General features: G+C 42.3%; 1 protein-coding gene across 3 annotated transcripts in view; it reads right to left on the reverse strand.

The window, feature by feature from the left end:
- Positions 1–2,074: 2,074 nt before the first annotated feature.
- The window catches only part of LOC144818905 (UPF0462 protein C4orf33 homolog), a 61,145-nt gene continuing 42,748 nt past the window's right edge, over positions 2,075–20,471 (reverse strand). For all 3 annotated transcript variants that reach the window (XM_078676769.1, XM_078676768.1, XM_078676767.1), the window contains exons 4-6: positions 10,015–10,066; positions 9,709–9,908; positions 2,075–4,367 (exon numbers count right to left, since the gene is read on the reverse strand). In XM_078676769.1, the coding sequence (XP_078532895.1) occupies positions 4,262–4,367; positions 9,709–9,908; positions 10,015–10,066 (358 nt within the window). In that variant the 3' untranslated portion in view covers positions 2,075–4,261. The remainder of the gene's footprint in view (positions 4,368–9,708; positions 9,909–10,014; positions 10,067–20,471) is intronic.

Below are 20,471 nucleotides of genomic sequence, written 5' to 3' on the forward strand. Positions count from 1 at the left end.
TTCCCAGCTTGCTGACGAACTCAGTATTGAAAATGGCATTCTTTTGCGTCATGGTTTATTTGTACCTCCTGTGAGTCTGAGAAAGAAGCTCATCAACTTAGCTCATTCTGGTCATCCGGCAATTTCGAGTACAATTTTTTTTTTAAATCTCATTATTGGTGGCCAGGTATGGATGCTGGTATTGAGAGAATGATTGATAATTGTTCTGTTTGTGTAAAAGCTGACAAACATTGGAAGGTTTCTACTCAACCTCTATCTATTCGTGAAGGTGCTGTTAGGCCTTGGGAAAAAATTTCCATTGATTTTTCGGGTCCTTACGAGTGTTTAGGTAGGGAGAAGAGATTTTCTATTGTGGTCATTGACAATTTTTCTAAATGGATTTACTACACTTTTGTAGAACATCCTGTTACTGATGTAGTAAATGAATTTTTGGACAACATTTTTAGGTTAGAAGGTGCACCTAATGTCATGTTATCGGATAATGGGGTGCAATTTGTTTCAAACACAATTAAATTATTTTGAGAAAAATTTGGTATTCACTCTGAAACAACTCCTTTATATTGTCAAAGGGCAAATGGTCAAGTTGAGAGGGCCAACAGATTTATAAAAGAAGGGATTCAAGCAGCTTTGGAAAGCAATTTAGATGTTTTTGAATTTTTGAAGGAAAAAGTATGGCGTTATCATATAACTCCAAATACTTCTACTGGTGTTTCTCCATATTTACTTATGAGAGGCAGACAAGCAAAATCTATGTTGAGGCCTGAATATTTTTTTTTTTTGAGAAGTGTAATTGAAGAGGCGGGAATAATATTTTTAACTCGCGCAGTTCAGGCAAGACCTATCTGATGTTTCTCACAAAAGTAAGAATAAGGATATTGAAATTGGTGATTGGGTACGTATCATTAAACCTACTATAAGTCGTAAAGGTTTATCGAAGTTTACTAATCCTTTCAGAGTAGAAAAAGTGACTGATTCTGCTGTATTTCTTAATGAGAAGGGTTGGTGGAGCAAAAGTTCTGTTGTTGTTCTTAAACCAGGGCAAGAAAAATATTTTGCTAAAGATGAAGATGGTGATTATATTTGGAATGATGTTAGTCAGGAAAAAGAACATTGCTCTGATGATTTGCTTGCACATGATGTTTGTCAAGAAGAATCCAATGTTTCTGTTTCCAATGAGGAGGGACTTATTGGATCTTCAATTCAGAGTAAATCTATGTCTCATAAAAGAGTTTCCAAATTACCTAAGAAATTTGATGATTACACTTTAGATGCTTAGTTTTATTTTAGTTTGTTGTTTTTTTGTTTTGTAAAAGGATACATGTGGTATTAGAGTCTTACTTTTATTTCCATTGTAGTTTGTAGTTCATTTTTTATGTCATATAGAATGTGTTTGTGTAATATTTAGAATTCACTGATGTAAGGGTAGAATGAAACTTGTAATGTGGTTCTTTGAGAAACCGTTTTACTGGGATGTGTCTGGACACTTTCCCTGTGTCTCCAGTGGGTCATTTATTATTGCACTAAATAAACTCTATTTTTAATCTATTTGGACATTCTTTACAAAGTTGTGGCTATGGGTACAAAAAAAGAGCTTTCGCCTACTGTCAACAGTTTCTTATGTTTACAAAAATTAATTATCCGGTGGTCAGCCAAACACAAAGTCGGTTTTCTTTGAGGACTGGTGAGACATAGAGCTCCAAAACCTAGATCACTCAATATCATGAAAGATTACCTGTGTGACGATACATCTAGTTGGTGTCTGGATATATTCCATAGACCAAGGGTAAAGCCCCCAATCTCAAATGGATAGAAGCAAACAGTGATTGGAACACTAACACCTCACATCGACTATGACATCAGTTCATATACATAACATTCAAATGACATACTAGACACACAATTTTTAATCATAATTTATTTTCTTTTTTGTTTTTTTGTGTGTCTTCCGTATGTGGTAAAAATAACATCCCAGGCTAATACTATTTACCACTTACTGAAGACATATAAAAAATGATAACATAGAATGAGAGGCAACAAAAACCAAGGAACAAAGGAAACAAGATGAGTCGGTGCCTGCTTGTGCTTTTCTTTTTTATTCTGCCCCCCTTCAAGGATTATTGACAAGCGCTAAAATGTAAGACCTAGACAGCCTACTATGAACCTAATTGTGGTTACAGCCAGCACAGAGTGAGGTGCTGGTCTCATTTGAGATTTCAATACCAAACGCTCAGACCTCAAACCAAACCTTTCAAAATGTATTTTCCCTGGACACTCACAGTACAGTTTATTCCAATTATGTATTATTGAACTCGGACCACTTCCACCCCCAGAGCCATAGTTTGAAGAGTTCACTAGTGTCAGTATTGGGCTGTCATCTTTCCTTCCAATAAGATAAAGGAAGTCAAGTTTAAAAAGGATGTGGCCTAGGGGGCGTGAAATGTAATTTTGAATTAAACATCTTAGATTGTCACTTATAGATCCTTATTCCTAAACTAAGCAATATCTTTGTGTTGCATAATTTCCTGAAGAGTTTTGGACCGTGCTCAGTATCAGGAAGCTGGAAAAGGGTTAGTCAGTGAGGTTTTGTGATTCTTACACACCCGACCTCATAATAAGGCAGCGTACAGGAATGGAGATAATTGTTAAAGTGCCAAAATAACACCCATTCAGGAAGTACTGAAAACGTGAATAATACCATTCAATTATTTGTCTAAATCTACACTGGCCTAAATGATACTGGAAAAAGCCCTTGAACATCAAGAGTTGTATTACACCAAGTTAGAGGCTCTGAAAATTGGCTCTGTGAATATAACCTTGATTGAATAAAACTGCTGAGGATTTGTGTGTACAACAAATATGTGAATCAGTATCATTTGCATAAACAAACCTTTAATATCTAAGATTTAATAAGTGCCAAAATGGACTCAAATCACGCATTACGACATATGAATAAGCAAAATTAAAACCAGTACATACTCTTTAAATAAACCTATGGCGTAAGAAATGCAGTTCTTAATTTTTCCTTTTTTAATAATTGTTTTTTTACCTTTGTAAAAGCATATATGATTATGAGCTCGGGAATGTTAAGAATTAAAACAGCCTTTAGTCGCTCAAGGTCATTTAAGGCAAGGCTGCTACACAAAAATGAACAATGTTAATATTGCTCACCAGAAAAGGAATACTTCATTTAACAGGATATTAACAAAGGCAATGTTGTGCAGGTGTATGTAAGCAAAGGAAGAAGGAAAAAGATTAAGCATCTCACAACGGAACATTAATATTTCATACAAGCTGTGCAAATCCTGCTACATAACTAGTCCCCCTTAGAAGGCTAGCGGTGATACTGAATATTACTTGACCCCTTGTAAATTTGGGAGCGTGCTGGTTTGTGGTGGCGATGAAAACGAACCCATGATACATACCAAGGCAGTGAGGTAGGTATCACTGAAATATTGTACTTATATTGTATTAATCACTGAGAGAGTTAACTCATTAAGAGTTTCTTTGTAATTGTGTGGGAAATCCCATATCGGCTATACCAATACCACAAGGTGCAGTAATCCTCGGATGCAGGATTGCCTCCAGATTACAAAATCTTTGTCTCCAAATGGGGAATACCCATGGAAGTCAGTGTTTCTGCACTAATCTCTAACGTTTTCCCTAAATACCAGGCACTTACAGCATTCAAATTTCACCAGGTTTCATTTGGCAAAATGTGCCTGAGAAATTCCTATTGTGCCGGTTTTCAGCTAGTACCTTCTTTTAGAATCGGGATTTCAAAACCTTGAATTAGCACCATAGAAAGACAGTATTTTCTAATGTTGTCTCAGACTCTGGGCTCAGTGGTAGAGAAATAGACATTTTGGGAGGCAAGCAAACATGGTCCATATGGTCGCATGTAAGGCAATAGAGGTTTCTCAGTATTGAACATGTAGGTTACCCTAATGGAGCAGAAGGGACACACGAGCTCCTTCATTCCTATAGCTAACATTATAATGTAAGACTGACAATGTTGCAGTCCACGTGAGCAAATCTGACATTCACAATAACCCTTGATTTTTATACATTGTGTTGTGAGCACTTTATATTTTGTACTCCAATTACCTTTAAAAAAAAGTTGAAACCGATGGAAAAAGTGCAGTTTCATCGTAACAAGTAAGCATTTACATCAAATAACAGTTCAGAAAGATGTAGATTCAAGTCCCTCTCCTCATACAGGTTTGTGAAGATATAAAAACATATAGGAACTATGGAAAGTTGCCTATTTGTGAGACACAGATGTCAGCCACAAATCTGACTCAGGTTGCTTCCAAGCTTCTCCCGTTACGGCACCAAAGGAAAAAGGCTTGAAATATTCCAGTCGGTGGCTAAAAATCAAAAAAAATGACATTCTTCAACAAATGAACATTTGAACACAATACATTGACATTTATCCTTCAAAACTGCACATTATGACTGCTTTCACAAACAGAAGGCATCTCATTAGTCTGAGCAACTGCTATTAAATGGCACCTACAGCATAGCTCTCATAAAGTGGGTATAGAGAAAGTTAAAGACATGCTTTGCACTATCAAATACATGTCATAACTGTGGTAAAATATTTGTTTACACCATTTGGCAATAGCTACTTAATTTCACAGCAGAAACTGATACATGAAACTAAATAGGTAAGAACTACAAACATTATTAGATTTATTCTCAGAAAATAGTCCTTCAAACAATACAAAATACAAAAAAAACATCAGCATAAAACCACATCAATCGATGATAAAATCTCATATAACGGCTCATAAACTCAGTAAACATAAAACATGGAATAAATGTTGAAGCTATGTCTCACCAAATCGATCTACACAGTCTAGCAGAGTCTTCTTCTATGAACCCAGTCCTTCCACAAATAATTCCCAACGCAATATTCCGCATAAACCACACTTGTATTTTTACAGACCAATAAATCTTGTACCAACCCATTATCCCTCAATACTGGTTTCAACCACTTCTTTCTAAGGCTATCAAAAATAGAAATACAAACAAGAAACGTCTCATCTACTGTGCACTCAGGCCTAAGCATGTCCATGGTGGAACCACGGTCCAAAATCTTTTGTGACCTGGGGGGGGGTCACACAAAGTATGCCCTCTTAATGATGACTAATGTCATGGGTTGTTGAAATGAAGCGGTCGTGGCAGCCTACCGATTTTTGTGAACAGTCCTGAGCAGATATTTTTGGGGGGGGAGGAGTGTGGAGGACTGGCCCCACTCGTATAAAGTTATTTTTAGATGTTACACCCATGCCTGTACACTAACATTCTGTGTGTGTGCTGATTGCATGTATGCATGGTGGATGTGTGGCACCAGTATGGTAGCAAGACTCCATGTGTGATGCGTGTCAGATTGCTGGGACAGGGGGATCCATTTTGGATTGCTCCTTATTTGGTATAGCATAAGGTGGTGCAGAAAAAAACATTCCCTAGACAGTGGAAGTGTATTCTCTTCCTTCCCGAAGCTGTAAGGTGGAGACTCAGACAATGAAGTGAGGGATGATGGAGACAAGGCGACCCTTAACATTTCTGCATAGACCTTTAAGGAAGGGATTGATGAATAGTCCATCCACTACACTACCATTTGGTGGAAGGTAGGTGAGAGGGCGGGAGTCTGTAGATTCTGCGGTTAAAGATGTGAAATTTTCCAGGCAAGCCTTGCCCTTTTGTCAGTCCCTGAGTGCTCCTTCAGGAAGGCTGATGACACCCTGCTCACAAACTAAGTATACATGAAACATCGAATAAATGTTGAAGCTATGTCCACCAAATCTATCTACACAGTTGATCACAATCCTTCTCTTGTCTGCATGGGTTTTGCTACAGTGGGTCACAGAGATTGGAGCAGGCAGCGGTGTAAAGACCTGCGCTGTAACAGATTTTGCGGAGTAAAAAATGCTTTGTAATGCATTTGTGGTAAAGGATGTTTACCCAGTGCAGGGGATGGCTCTGCTGATACTCGATCTTCGGGCTGGATGACCTGTCACTCTTCACAAAAACATTGCAAAGTCCAGGTAACACCCTCACAGCAGTAATGTTGGGTCAGGTAGAACTCAACGCAACTTTTAATGGTCCCATAGTCAAAGGACAGGAGCCCCTGTGACTTGATAGTATGTGTCAAGATGCTTTCTGTATGTCAAAGAGACACATAGAAGCATATAACATACTTTTAAATCTGATGCTCAGTATAGCAGATATTGCTCAGGAAAACATTCTGCCATTCTAATTTAATAGAAAATTAGAACAAACGCAGCTCAAGAGGTCCTAAGACATTGCATTTCTTTTCTTTGTCTTTTTTTTCATCTTTGTCAACATAACGTGCAAATGAAAGTCTCCGAGATGGTAACCATCTGAGGTATGGCTACATTTTTGATAAAATAAAATGTGCTTTCCTTAGTGCCGAGAAACTATTTAAAAAAAAAAGTTGTTTGCAAGATAACTTTTGGGATTGTCATTCTATCACCAATAGTCACAAAACAGGTGGTGGAGGGTCTGAGGGAATTTTTAAGACCTGCCCAAGTTATCATCCCCTAATCAACATACTTTTCAACACATGAAACTTGGGCGTCTAGTAAGAGAGTTAGATGAATATTCTCACCTCTTGAGGCTCTGAGCCCTACAGGTGCTCGTTAAACAACTTACAGAGTCCTACATCAAATATAGTGTACTGCCCAACGCATTTTCTTCCCAGCAAAAGTAGGTGAGGCCCAAGGTCCAGAGATGGATTCCCATCAATGTCTTGTAAGTGATCTTATAGTATTATCATTTGGTCATCCAAAAGGTTAGGATGGAGCATCTCTAGATCATTGAGATACTTTACACCCTACCTTCAAGGACAGGGAACAATGCCCACCATCACTCGGTAGACCATGCGTGGAATCACTCAATGGGATTAAAGTGCAGTGAAATGAAATGAAACAGATGTGAGATTAAAATAGGAATAGAAAACATACAGTGAAAACCTTTAATAACTGTATGTTTCTTTCGTTTTAAAAGACCAGAACAGTGCAAAACGATGCAGTTTGAACAAATAACTGCAAATGGGCCGACATGTTTCTGCCAAAAATGGGGAACAAAACACCTCCTATGGCTCCATTCAAAACCCCTTGTAGGCTCATCCGCCCATCAACTGATTTAGACACCCAGACTATAGAGCAGATTGATCAAATAATAATACCTTACCTTGGGTGTTTTTCAATTCTGGATAATAGTGTACCCTTACCTCTCCGTCGTTGCCTCGGACTGTGCCTGAGGTTGAGCCTACAAGGGGTTTTGAATGGAAGGATTAATATGAAGTTAAGAAGCATTGAGGTTCTTTATGTTCTGAATTAGTGCCATTTTACACTTTTTCGTCCACTACAAGAAATCCCTCTCTTTACTTACCTTCATAGAGCGTGGCCTCCCTAATCCTAAGCTTGGTCCAGGCGAGGTGAGGTACTATCCCCTGTCACTAAGGGTGAGTAAGGGACCACTGTAGTCCCTGTAAGTTCGACACACTATTCATTTCAATACTGCCTGATATGTTTACCCTTTCCCTGCTTTATGTTATAGGTGAGAATTACACCATCTGACATGGAGGAATAGAGATGAATATATATCCTTTATGATTTAATTTGATCACTTTATTGATGGTTAATAATGTTTGTAGCACGTACATGCAGTGACAAAAAAAATTCTCTAAGAACAGAGGCCCTGATGAAGCCATAGGAGGTGTTTTGTTCCCCATTTTTGGCAGAAACATGTCGGCCCATTTGCAGTTATTTGTTCAAACTGCATCGTTTTGCACTGTTCTGGTCTTTTAAAACGAAAGAAACATACAGTTATTAAAGGTTTTCACTGTATGTTTTCTATTCCTATTTTAATCTCACATCTGTTTCATTTCATTTCACTGCACTTTAATCCCATTGAGTGATCCCACGCATGGTCTACCGAGTGATGGTGGGCATTGCTCCCTGTCCGTGAAGGTAGGGTGTAAAGTATCTCAATGATCTAGAGATGCTCCATCCTAACCTTTTGGATGACCAAATGATAATACTATAAGATCACTTACAAGACATTGATGGGAATCCATCTCTGGACCTTGGGCCTCACCTACTTTTGCTGGGAAGAAAATGCGTTGGGCAGTACACTATATTTGATGTAGGACTCTGTAAGTTGTTTAACGAGCACCTGTAGGGCTCAGAGCCTCAAGAGGTGAGAATATTCATCTAACTCTCTTACTAGACCCCCAAGTTTCATGTGTTGAAAAATTCTATCACCAATACCTGCACTGACAAAAACGTGTTTGCAACATTTTCCATGTTGCATATGCTTGAGGATGAACAGCACTAGGAAACAACCGGATTCAACAAAATATATATTTGAAAGTAATGCAGCAAAATGAGTTTTACGTTTATTCAAAGAAAAATACTTATTCTTTTCAAAAACTATTCAAAGAATGACCCTGGTGTTTAACAATACTCAAGAGGTAAGATCAAAAGGACTGAATCTCACATAAATGATTAACTTTATGAAGTGTGGGCTCCCATGTATGGTTTTTGCGAAGTTAATAATTTCACGGAGTTAATAAAAATCCACACTGTATGCCATTTTAAAGTTCACCGGTTTCAAGGTAATTTCAAGGTCTTAAAGAAACTTCTTATAATACCATACGATAAATCGAGGCATGTCTCCCACAAATACTTATACACTCATACTAGGCTGTACAGGCACCAATTTTAGGGTTGATAGATGGGCGTGGAACATAATGAGGAAAGTTTGTAAATACAGGAAAAGTTACTATTTTGTGTGATTTTGCTACCTTTCCAATAGTCACCATCTTTGCTCCCCTGGAAATACACCTGTTCCCACTTTGAACAATTAACTGAATAGAGTATAATTTCCACTATACTACATTGAATTTGCAGGCTGAAAAGTTTGCATATTTTGATTCTTTGGGTCAGGATTTATGAACTGCGCCCCCAGATTCAACATTTGTGCACATAAGGTGTTCAAACAACTTTGTGAATTGGACCCATAGAGAATAGTTACTGCTTAGATAAAAAACACAAAGGATCATGTGTACATCTAGAACATTTTGAAACTATTTTGATCTTCTTTTGGCAATAAGTCCTATACATACTGTACTGGTTGGAATCCATATGTATGATCTTATTTAATCAGCAAATGATGGAGAGTTCTCTAAAGTAACCTTTTTAAATCTTTTCTCATCTTTTCTCTTTGTGTACCAAAAAAGTACATTCATCGCCAGAGGCGGTCCATGCAGGTAACAGCGGTGAGGCGGCGTGAGGGGAATTTGACGGATGATCCAGAAGGACAATTTATTATTCATTTAACTTTCCCTCTGCATCGTCTCTCGAACCCCCTCCCCCCACACGCCATCACCGCTGTTACCTGCATGGACCGCGGCTGTCCATTGCCTAGTATGTGGCTTAAATTTAATTGATATATATATATATATATATATATATATATATATATCAATGTTAAAGTGGTTTAAGGAACACTGACCAGAGAAGTCAAACATAATTTCAATGGCATTAATACGTATGATGCTAGTGTCAAAAGAAAAAAGAAAACGTTCATATTTCTATCCACCTGTGCAAATTCAACAAAAAACTATATTTTACGGTAAGTCTACAGATTTACATCTCACACTAATCATCTACTTACAAATCAGGTTGCTGTCCGGCCGCAATTTCACTCTGGGGTACAGGATAGAGAGCTTCATATGTTCTCAATTCCCCTGATCCGTGTATGGCATATGCATTGAACCTGTCAACATCAGGTGGAAAATAGCTCCAAGGAATAACAGCTCTGCCTTCCCATCTGGTTCCTTTTCTAGTCACATCACACTCCAAGGCAAGCTCTTGCTGGAATGGTTAAAAAGAGATAATAAAGACATACAAAAGCTTTGAAAATGAGAGTGAAAGTGGATCGGTAGGAAGCAGCACAATTTCAAAGTATGTCGTCACCTACTTTCCATGCATTTCTTCGGCCTGATAGCAGCAACACCAAATGCTGTCCATGGCTGTAAAAATGCAACATACAATAACACATTAGAATCAAATTAAATCATTTTTACACAGTATAAATCAAAAGGAATTGTTAGTTCAATTCGAGAAATAAAAAAGTTTATGCCTACATATAAGGCTTACTTGCACAGCCTCTACATAGGCATTGCAATAATAAACAAACATTGGCAAGTCCAATATGTTTGGCCTTGGACTTCAGACCTTTTACTTTGTCAATAGTTGTTTTGCTTTGACATGGTTTTTGAAAACGTTATTGATAGGGAAGTTGCTGGCCCCTTGTCAATCTAAAAAAAAAAACGTTGACAACTAGCAAAAATATTTTTTCGTTTCAAGTCCCTGTCTTAATAGTCCCTGGGACTGAAGGGAACGACTTTGTGTGTAGATGTACTATTTGTGAAAGGGTAGGATGCTGTCACTCACAGGGATGTTACCAAAGGGAAGTGGGCAGACCCAATGTGATGTGCTGTATGCTGTAGTGGAAGGAAGAACAAAATGGGAAAGGGGGAAAGACGATTAATGGATGAAGAAGGCTGGTTGAAAACCCCTATATTTAAAAATGTTATACATATAATTTTAGTAAAATCAAAAGGTCTTAGCTAACCTAGGACCTAATAATTATTTTCAGTAGTACACCACTCAGGCGGCTCCGAAGACGGGACTGCACCACACAAGGACAAATGAACCAGCAAGGAGATGCATCCTATGATGGAAGACAGCAATTACATCTATATATGTATCACCAGAGAGCCAACTCTGCAAACATGTTCCCCAGGAATTATCCAAAGCCATTCCACAGAGGCTCCTCATATTTTTTAGTACTTATCAAGGCACTCTCTTAAACAGTAAAATACCTCTTCAATCAGAGTGAAGTGATGCAAACTCCTCAACCAATCTGTGAAGGGCGGTGCCTTGTCGAATCGTCAATACCGTGCAATGTTGTGTTCAGTCAAAATAAATCCTAGACCTACTAAGAGAGCTACAAGAGGCAGTTCTTCCGACCCCACATAAAGCCTAGTAGTCCTATTTTAGAGAAAGGCTACACAGGGCGCTTAAGAACCTTTGGAGAATAAATAATTTTTTCTTTAAAAAAAAAATATATATTTTTATTTGCTTTTTACAGTTGGAGAATAAATACTTAACTTCCAGCCAATATCTCTGAATTGTGGAACAGTACCAGACTATGTGAAGGTACACTCGGTTTCTTAGTGGTATCCATCAGGTCCACGAGTGGTGGGTGCTTCCACAATCTCTCAGGGGTGTTGTAAGTTCTGTTAAGTAATTTCAATTTGATAATGGGTAGACAGGCTAAAATCTCTAATTACCTGGGTGACATCATAGCCTCGCTCCACTACCCACCCCACAACTGTCTCCGTTTTTTCCCAGTGGGACTGCTAACATGCAAATCGATCAGTAATGCTCACCAGAAGTAAACATGTGAAATGCACTTTAATCCCGGGAGGGAGATCACCATGAACTTAGGAAGAGCCACACATTCTGTGCTGCACTGTTCTAGAATATATTGGGGCAGCAAATACCCGGAGAATTGGGAATTAAGGAGCTTAATCTCTTCTGCAAGGTGTCTAAAGAACCTTCTTTGATTAAACTCCCAGTCAGCTCAGAGTTGAGAGACAAATATATAGGGCCAGTAAGGTCCTAGGCTCTGAAGCCTTGCAGGCCAACAGATTGTATGCCTTGCCACAAGGGTGTCACTTGTTTTCGTTTGTTCTACCATCCTTTGCAAAGCCCACGGCCAGCAGCCCAATCCAACTCTTGTGGCTAGGAAGTTAAGCTGGGACCGGGGATCCATATAAAAATACCAAAAGGGAAGAAGTTGAGTTCTAGGTGAAAGGCAGGATAGTTTCTGGAACCATTGAGCCAATTGGTACTTACTTGATCAGCTTAATGCAGGGGCATGACCGGCATGCAAAACACACCACTTTAAACTGATGGAACACATTTATCCTTTGAGATAATACATTGCTTACCCCCTCACAAGAATCAGCAAGATCGAGCGCCTATCATAAGAAAGAAGCTTCCTGGAATCTCATAGGGGTTATTTTGGAACATGAGATGGAGCCTCGGTAGGGCCACAATTTTAGTGTAATGCCACTCTTCTGATTATGGAGAGGGAAAGACTGTCCCATCCCTGGAGGTCCCTACTTCAGGCATCAAGAACCAGAGTGACACTGAATTCCCAAACCAACATTGGGTCTCTAGGTACATGCATTTTCAGGTACTTGAAACTAAATGTGTTTTCACAAGTAGCAGAGACTTGTAGATTCTTACCCATAGACAGAAACTAGGGGAGCTCATATCCTACACATGTTCTGGTCATGCTCCTTGCTGCACACTGCCCTGGCTTGGGAAGCACAAGTAGATAGTTTCACCAATCATGACTCTGACACCCCCATAGCCTCACCCTTGGGATCACCAAGACTAGCTCCATGATGAGGCCCATCCTGCCCCTATAAATAACCCAGAGGCCCTCTGCTGTTTACAAACATTCAATCACAAAGATTAGTGCTGATCATCCGTTATCTCGTACCCTACCTTTGTGCATTCAGATAAAACACTCACTGCTGAAAAATATATAACTATTTACTGACTAATAGTGGGTGTGGGGGGCATGGGGTTATTTGCTACCATTTGGGATCAATTATGTAAATACATCACTGCTATATCAGAGGCATCCTATTATGTACAAATATAACACTGTAAATTCGAAGTATGTTCTACAAAACCCCAATAAAATGTGTTAAAGAAAAGTTGTCACGAACTCCTTCCAGCAAGTATTAAAACAAGTATTAAAAGTCCATTTCATCAGCATGTTGGTACCAATGATGTTCCAATGATTAAACAACAAGATATGTTATATTTCTGTAATGTCTTTATTGGTTTGTGTGCTCTAACACTCATGTCAGTAAAGGGCTTCATATGGGACTCATTTGTTTGTGCTGACACGGATGACTTCATTGTTGTTTCCTTTGGCGGCAGTTGTAAATTCTGAAACATGCTTGAGGGCACCGCCTTCTGAGAAGGCACATTTATTTAAAGATGTGGAGTCCTTTCAGCTGCGGTTGCTATTCATGTTTGGTTTTGAAAGGAGGTGCCACATTGAGGACCCAAACACCCAAGAGGTTTCTTCGATTTCAGAGAGAGTTTCAGGTCTTCCTACAGATCAAGGCTGCACGTTTTTTCTGACACTGCGCTCTCTAACTGAATGCTTTCAGTCTCTGCTCAACTTATTCAGAAGTTCGGAGGAGGTACTGCCTTCGGCCGCTCGAGCAGAAATTCTTCTGGTGAATTGGGAAAAAACAGAATTCCTGTAAGGTGGCAAGTTATGAGGGGACACGTTTTGGTTTGCACTATTGGTTGGCAAAGGGAGATCAAACAACCATAGCACAAGAGACCTACCTAGTTCCCCCTCAGTAGAGATTTTCCCTTAGATATATAGGATTGTTTCAGGAACTAGCAATGAGCCTTTAAAAGAACTGTTACAGCTTTTGCTTCACGAACATCAAGAACTTTGTGTTGTTTAACAGAAGGAATTGTAATTCTGGACTTTGCTCTCTTAGTGGAAACAACCAGTGCTTTCTTCTGTGAAATGTAAAAACAATTCTTTGTGAAAGTAGAACTAACAATTGTTGACTTTTTCCATCCCAGTCTACTTCCCTACAGTACAGTGCCTAATTTAAACCAGTGGTTTCCAGTGCTCTGCACGGGCACTTAATTGTCAACACCGGGACTTATAACAGTCTGCCACATGGTGGAGCTGTATAGCTAATTTAGAGATGAAGACAACAACAGTTATTTACTCGTTCAATATACCGTAAAAAGGAGTAATGCCAGCAGCACAAGCCATTTTTAAAGCATTGGGGGCATGGAATACTCTGAATTGTTAACATAGTAGGAGGGTGAAGGTTAGTAGTTGTGCTGGGTCTGTCACTGGCAGCTCTTGGAGGGGAAATAGGTATCGCAAGCGGCAGTTGCCTTCTGACCAGGGCCCTCACACTTATATTTTGACAAAGTAAGCACAGAGTACTCACCCTAACTTCCCTTCCCCCCATTTGGCCACATCCATACTCTGGTGAAATATAAAAACCCAGAATTGGTGCTGCCAGAAGGAGGGCATCTTAAGAGTATTGCTTCCTAGGAACAGGGTCTGACAAGACTAGTGACCTCAAACTATAGTTCAAATATCTCCATTGGTCCCAGATTGTACATTTTGGGTACCAGAGGCAAAACTGCATATTGTTCTCATAGAGCAAGACCTGGATCTCGATTCTGCCTTCCCACTAAAACCACCTGTCAATGTTTGGTATCCATGCAGCCGGTCACACATTCATTAAAGTGAAATCCAAAGGAGGGAGAAAGGTCAGTCCTGCCTGGTATCCATCTCGACAGAAAGCATTTCAGAAAAGGAGTGTTTACATAGAAATGAGCCCAGAGACTGCTAGATAGAGCTTAGATGTAGATCAGGAATCTAGGGCCAAAGGAGTCTTCTCAAATACCCAACAATGGAAAGCCCATCTCAAAAAATCAAAACCTTTTTCAAAATGATCCAATATCAAGGCACTGAGACTTGGTACTAATGGGTACAAGCCAGATCAATCTGAGCTTGCCCCGACTGGACGTATTGGAAAATCGACAAACTGAATTTCACGAATTTCAAACAGAGACCAAGGAGCAGCTGCTGCATATGGATAAGCTCCTGGGAGAAATCCGCTCAAAGAACGACTATTTGGAGGTGAGATACCGGAGGAACAACCTACGCATCCTAGGAATTCCGGAGACGACTGCGATTGTCAAGATGGAAACCTATGTGGCGGATCTTCTTCATTCACTGTTTGACCCGCACCTATCATCTGTGTTTGTGGTGGAGAGGGCACATAGGGCCCTGGGCCAGAGGCCTCCGGTGGGAGCTCCGCCGGGATCGATCTTGGCCAAATTGTTGAACTACCATGACAGAGACAATATTCTGCGCCTGGCGATCGAAAAGGGTCAACTGAATTACCAAGGTAACAATCTGTCGTTTTATCCGGACTTTACCCTGGCTGTCCAAGAGGCGAGGCGTGAGTTCTTACTGGCTAAAAAGATCCTTCTCCAGTGGCAGATCTCTTACTCTCTGATTTACCAGGCTAAATTGAAGGGCTCCTGTGACGGAACTGCACATTATTTCACGGATGCAAAGTCTGCTCTCAAATTTGCTTAACACGTCGGAGGCAGGAAAAGTAAAGACTCCCGTAGGGCGGAGGCATCGACGACAGGAAGGCTTAGCGATAATGACTAACTGTTATGATACGGTGCTGGGTAAACTGAGGTGCCTTTTATTGATATGTTGAACTGTATGGTAATATTCGTCCATGTTGCTGTGGGTCCTATTATCTTGTTTTACTCTATATGCTAGTGATTTTGACAAAGGATGTGGGGGGGGCGTGTACCATTATTATTATTATTATTAATACATTTTATAGAGCGCGTAGTCACCCGTGAGTATCCCAGCGCTAGGAACAGTTAACCTGAGGGTGGTGAGGGGCAGTGAGTTAGGGATTTATGGAAATAGGAGGGTTTTCAGCCTCTTTCTGAAACGTAGATAGTTGGGTTCTGTTCTTATCTCGCGGGGTAGAGTGTTCCAGAGACGTGCTGTGTGAACCGAGAAGCGTTCACACAGCACGCTATAGATTTCCTAGCCACCCTGTTTACTCAAGGGTGAACGCTGGTGCCACTACGCCCCCATGGGAGGTTTCCCTTACACTTTCCAGGAAATGTTATGGTTTGCGTTACTGGGGTGGGTTTTTCTGCAACCTGATTGGGGGTTGGAGTGGGTAGTGGGTTGGGGGTGGATTGTGCTAGTTTGTTCAATACCAGTGAAAGGAATAGCGACTGCTATGGGTTGTATTTTATAGTTATGGTATTCCAGCCCCCCACTGTTGAAGCTTCTCAAGACGTAGGCACGCTAGACCATTGAATTTGTTCACATGGAACATCAGGGGGCTGAATGATTGTCGAAAAGCCAGGCTTATACACGCTTATCTAGCAAGGCATAACATTGACATCTGCCTTCTACAAGAGACACACCTTAACGTTACACCGTCTCCGAGGCTACGTAATCGCAGATGGGGGGTGCATATATTCGTCCATATATTCTAACTATGCCAGAGGGGTGTCTGTTCTGATTAGACAGGGATTGGATTGGCGTCAGGGAGAGGTGCATGTGGACCCTAAGAGGAGGTATGTTATTGTGCGTGGGGTGCTGGAGGGGACGTCCTTGGCGATTGCTGCTATTTATGGTCCAAATATAGATTCTCCTGATTTTTTTTATGATGTATGGTCCAAGATAAAAATGTTCGGTTGTGATACTGTGCTGTTGGGTGGGGATTATACTGCCATCCTTGATGATGTTATGGATAGGAGGGGAACGGCCTGGGCCTTACAAACAGCAGCGCGCACCGCTTTGCAATCTATAGTTGAAGATGGGAGCTTAGTGGACATTTAGCGCAATAGGCACCCACTGGAACAGGAAGGCACATGTATATCGGACCATCATAATGCTTGGTCTCATTTGGACTTTTGGTTAATCACTAGGGATGCTGAGGCTTGGACCGTGGATGTTTCCCACCTACCACGCACACTGTCCGACCATGCACCTTGTTTGTTGAGGCTGTCTATCCCGAGGTCTTTGCCATGCTCGTTCGTTTGGAGACTCCCGCCACATGCATTGCTAGATGAGGCCTTTAAGGAGGAGATCAGGGGAGATATTGTGGATTATTTTGCTAATAATGAGGGCTCTGTCGATACCGAGGCTTCGTTATGGGAAGCCTTCAAAGTGGTGATCAGAGGCCAACGCATTGCGAGACAGGGGGGTGTGCTGAAGGCAATTCGTGGCACACTGGCATCTCTGGAGGTCAAAATTAAGGCAATGGAGAGCGTGTTTTACTCCATGAATGATACTCATTCTGCACAACAAATGAAAATGTTGCTCTTAGAATATGCGGAGGAGGCGCAGAGAGAGGTGACGTTTTTGAACAAATACGCAGAAGCTCGCAGGTACGGCAAGGGGGACAGACCGGGTCACACTTTGGCGGCTATGGTTGGGCCCTCTCGATCCGCTTCTTTTTTCATGAGGTACAAAATACACAGGGGGATATGATTAGAGGCCAGGAGGGGGTCTCGATTGAGTTTTTTGCCTTCTACTCTCGCCTGTATACGACCACCATGAGGGCCTGCACCGAGGAATTGAAGATGTTCCTTGACAAACTGGCTTTGGTATGGTTCAATAATACCCATTGGACATACATGGACCTCTCATTCAGTGTAGAAGATGTGGCCAAGGTCATAAAAAGCATGCTCCTGGGGAAGGCCCCTGGCCCTGACGGCCTTACTACTGCCTTTTACAAGACTTACACCAAGGAGCTGGCGCCTAGGTTGCTGGCAGTCTATGAAGAAGCGCTGGAGGAGGGGGTGTTGCCGCAGACAATGAGAGAAGCAACAATTCTTACGCTCCTTAAACCCGGGAAGCCTGAAGAGGAGCTTGACTCCTACCAGCCCCTCTCTATGATAAATGAAGACGTCAAGATATTGGCGAAATTGATTGCCAATAGATTACAACCGCTCCTGCCAATGATTGCGCTGCCAGACCAATCCGGATTTATCCCGGGGAGGTCGACATCTCACATATTGCGGACCATATTTTCGGTGCTACATTACCTTCATCCTAGCGAAAAAGCTGCAGTGGTATTTCTCGACGCTACGAAAGCGTTTGACACGCCTGAGCAGTCCTAGGGCGCATGGGATTCAGTCCGCTTTTTCTGAACGGCATCAAATTATTGTACGCCTCGCCCATGGCGCTAGTGCAGATCCATGGCCTACTCTCTGACCCCTTTGCGATCACACGTGGCACCAGGCAGGGATTTCCGCTGTCCCCCCTACTTTTCGCTATCGCTATGGAACCTCTGGCTGCCCGGGTTCGGCAACACCATACCGCACGCGGTATAGGCTTCAGCGCTCGCAGTCTGCTTATCTCGTTATATGCAGATGATGTCACGCTTTATATAACAAACCCGAAGGAGAACCTAGACATAAACTAAGGGAGTTTATACGGTTTGGTGGGCTCTCGGGCATATTTATAAACTGGGCCAAATCAGTGGTGTTTCCGCTGACAGATGGAACTCCCCAGTTAACATCGGAATTTCCCCTGTGGTGGAAGCGGATGAAGTAAAGTACCTGGGAATCTGGATTAGCCGAGACACGCAGGAGGTATGGCGGTTGAATTATGGCCGAATGATGACGTGGTTGGAGGATAAGGTTCTGGTGTGGGCTCGGCTGCCGTTGTCGAAGGCTGGGAAAATAGCACTAATCAAAATGATTATCCTACCAAAGTTCCTATATTTATTTGTTAATATCCAGGTCCCTCTTACCAAGCACTTTTTCGACACTCTTATATCCCACCTGCTCACTTTGACATGGGCCGGAAAGCAAATCAGGGCGTCGCGTGGGATCTATTGACCCTTCCCCTGCGACAAGGGGGATTGGGGGCCCCAGATATGCTACTATATGCATTGTGTGCACAGGCACAGTTTTTGCATTACTGGGTGCATCTGACCCCCTTCCAGCCACACGCAGCAGTCGAGACTGACCTCATTGCCCCGATTCCATTGAAGGTCGCATTGTATCAGAGGCTAAAGCGACCTTGGGGTCAGGTATCCTGAGGCTGAGAATCACATCAGCACCTCGCTGTTGGTCGCGCTGGTCGCGTTTTCCTGAGCTCCGCTCTATACAATTTTAACGACCCGTTTTGGATTTATTTTACTTTATTATTTTTTATTATCCCTTGTTCTTAGCTCCCCGCTTGCCCCCTACCTTGCACCATAATTTGGAAAAACCCACCGCTGTTTGGCGGACCCGGTTCTGGGGAGGTTGTGGTTGCCGGCGGACATCTTGCCTTGGGCAGAGGAGGGTGAGCGCCATTTTGGAGCGTCCCAGGTCAGCAGGGACGCGGAGAGCACGCTATTTAGGGCGAGCATCACGAGGGGACTACCTGGTAAGGTATCCTGAGGCTGAGAATCACATCAGCACCTCGCTGTTGGTCGCGCTGGTCGCGTTTTCCTGAGCTCCGCTCTATACAATTTTAACGACCCGTTTTGGATTTATTTTACTTTATTATTTTTTATTATCCCTTGTTCTTAGCTCCCCGCTTGCCCCCTACCTTGCACCATAATTTGGAAAAACCCACCGCTGTTTGGCGGACCCGGTTCTGGGGAGGTTGTGGTTGCCGGCGGACATCTTGCCTTGGGCAGAGGAGGGTGAGCGCCATTTTGGAGCGTCCCAGGTCAGCAGGGACGCGGAGAGCACGCTATTTAGGGCGAGCATCACGAGGGGACTACCTGGTAAGGTATCCTGAGACTGAGAATCACATCAGCACCTCGCTGTTGGTCGCGCTGGTCGCGTTTTCCTGAGCTCCGCTCTATACAATTTTAACGACCCGTTTTGGATTTATTTTACTTTATTATTTTTTATTATCCCTTGTTCTTAGCTCCCCGCTTGCCCCCTACCTTGCACCATAATTTGGAAAAACCCACCGCTGTTTGGCGGACCCGGTTCTGGGGAGGTTGTAGTTGCCGGCGGACATCTTGCCTTGGGCAGAGGAGGGTGAGCGCCATTTTGGAGCGTCCCAGGTCAGCAGGGACGCGGAGAGCACGCTATTTAGGGCGAGCATCACGAGGGGACTACCTGGTAAGGTATCCTGAGGCTGAGAATCACATCAGCACCTCGCTGTTGGTCGCGCTGGTCGCGTTTTCCTGAGCTCCGCTCTATACAATTTTAACGACCCGTTTTGGATTTATTTTACTTTATTATTTTTTATTATCCCTTGTTCTTAGCTCCCCGCTTGCCCCCTACCTTGCACCATAATTTGGAAAAACCCACCGCTGTTTGGCGGACCCGGTTCTGGGGAGGTTGTGGTTGCCGGCGGACATCTTGCCTTGGGCAGAGGAGGGTGAGCGCCATTTTGGAGCGTCCCAGGTCAGCAGGGACGCGGAGAGCACGCTATTTAGGGCGAGCATCACGAGGGGACTACCTGGTAAGGTATCCTGAGGCTGAGAATCACATCAGCACCTCGCTGTTGGTCGCGCTGGTCGCGTTTTCCTGAGCTCCGCTCTATACAATTTTAACGACCCGTTTTGGATTTATTTTACTTTATTATTTTTTATTATCCCTTGTTCTTAGCTCCCCGCTTGCCCCCTACCTTGCACCATAATTTGGAAAAACCCACCGCTGTTTGGCGGACCCGGTTCTGGGGAGGTTGTGGTTGCCGGCGGACATCTTGCCTTGGGCAGAGGAGGGTGAGCGCCATTTTGGAGCGTCCCAGGTCAGCAGGGACGCGGAGAGCACGCTATTTAGGGC

This window comes from Lissotriton helveticus, chromosome 2_1, assembly GCF_964261635.1.
Source record: "Lissotriton helveticus chromosome 2_1, aLisHel1.1, whole genome shotgun sequence".
Taxonomy (NCBI): Eukaryota; Metazoa; Chordata; class Amphibia; order Caudata; family Salamandridae; genus Lissotriton; species Lissotriton helveticus.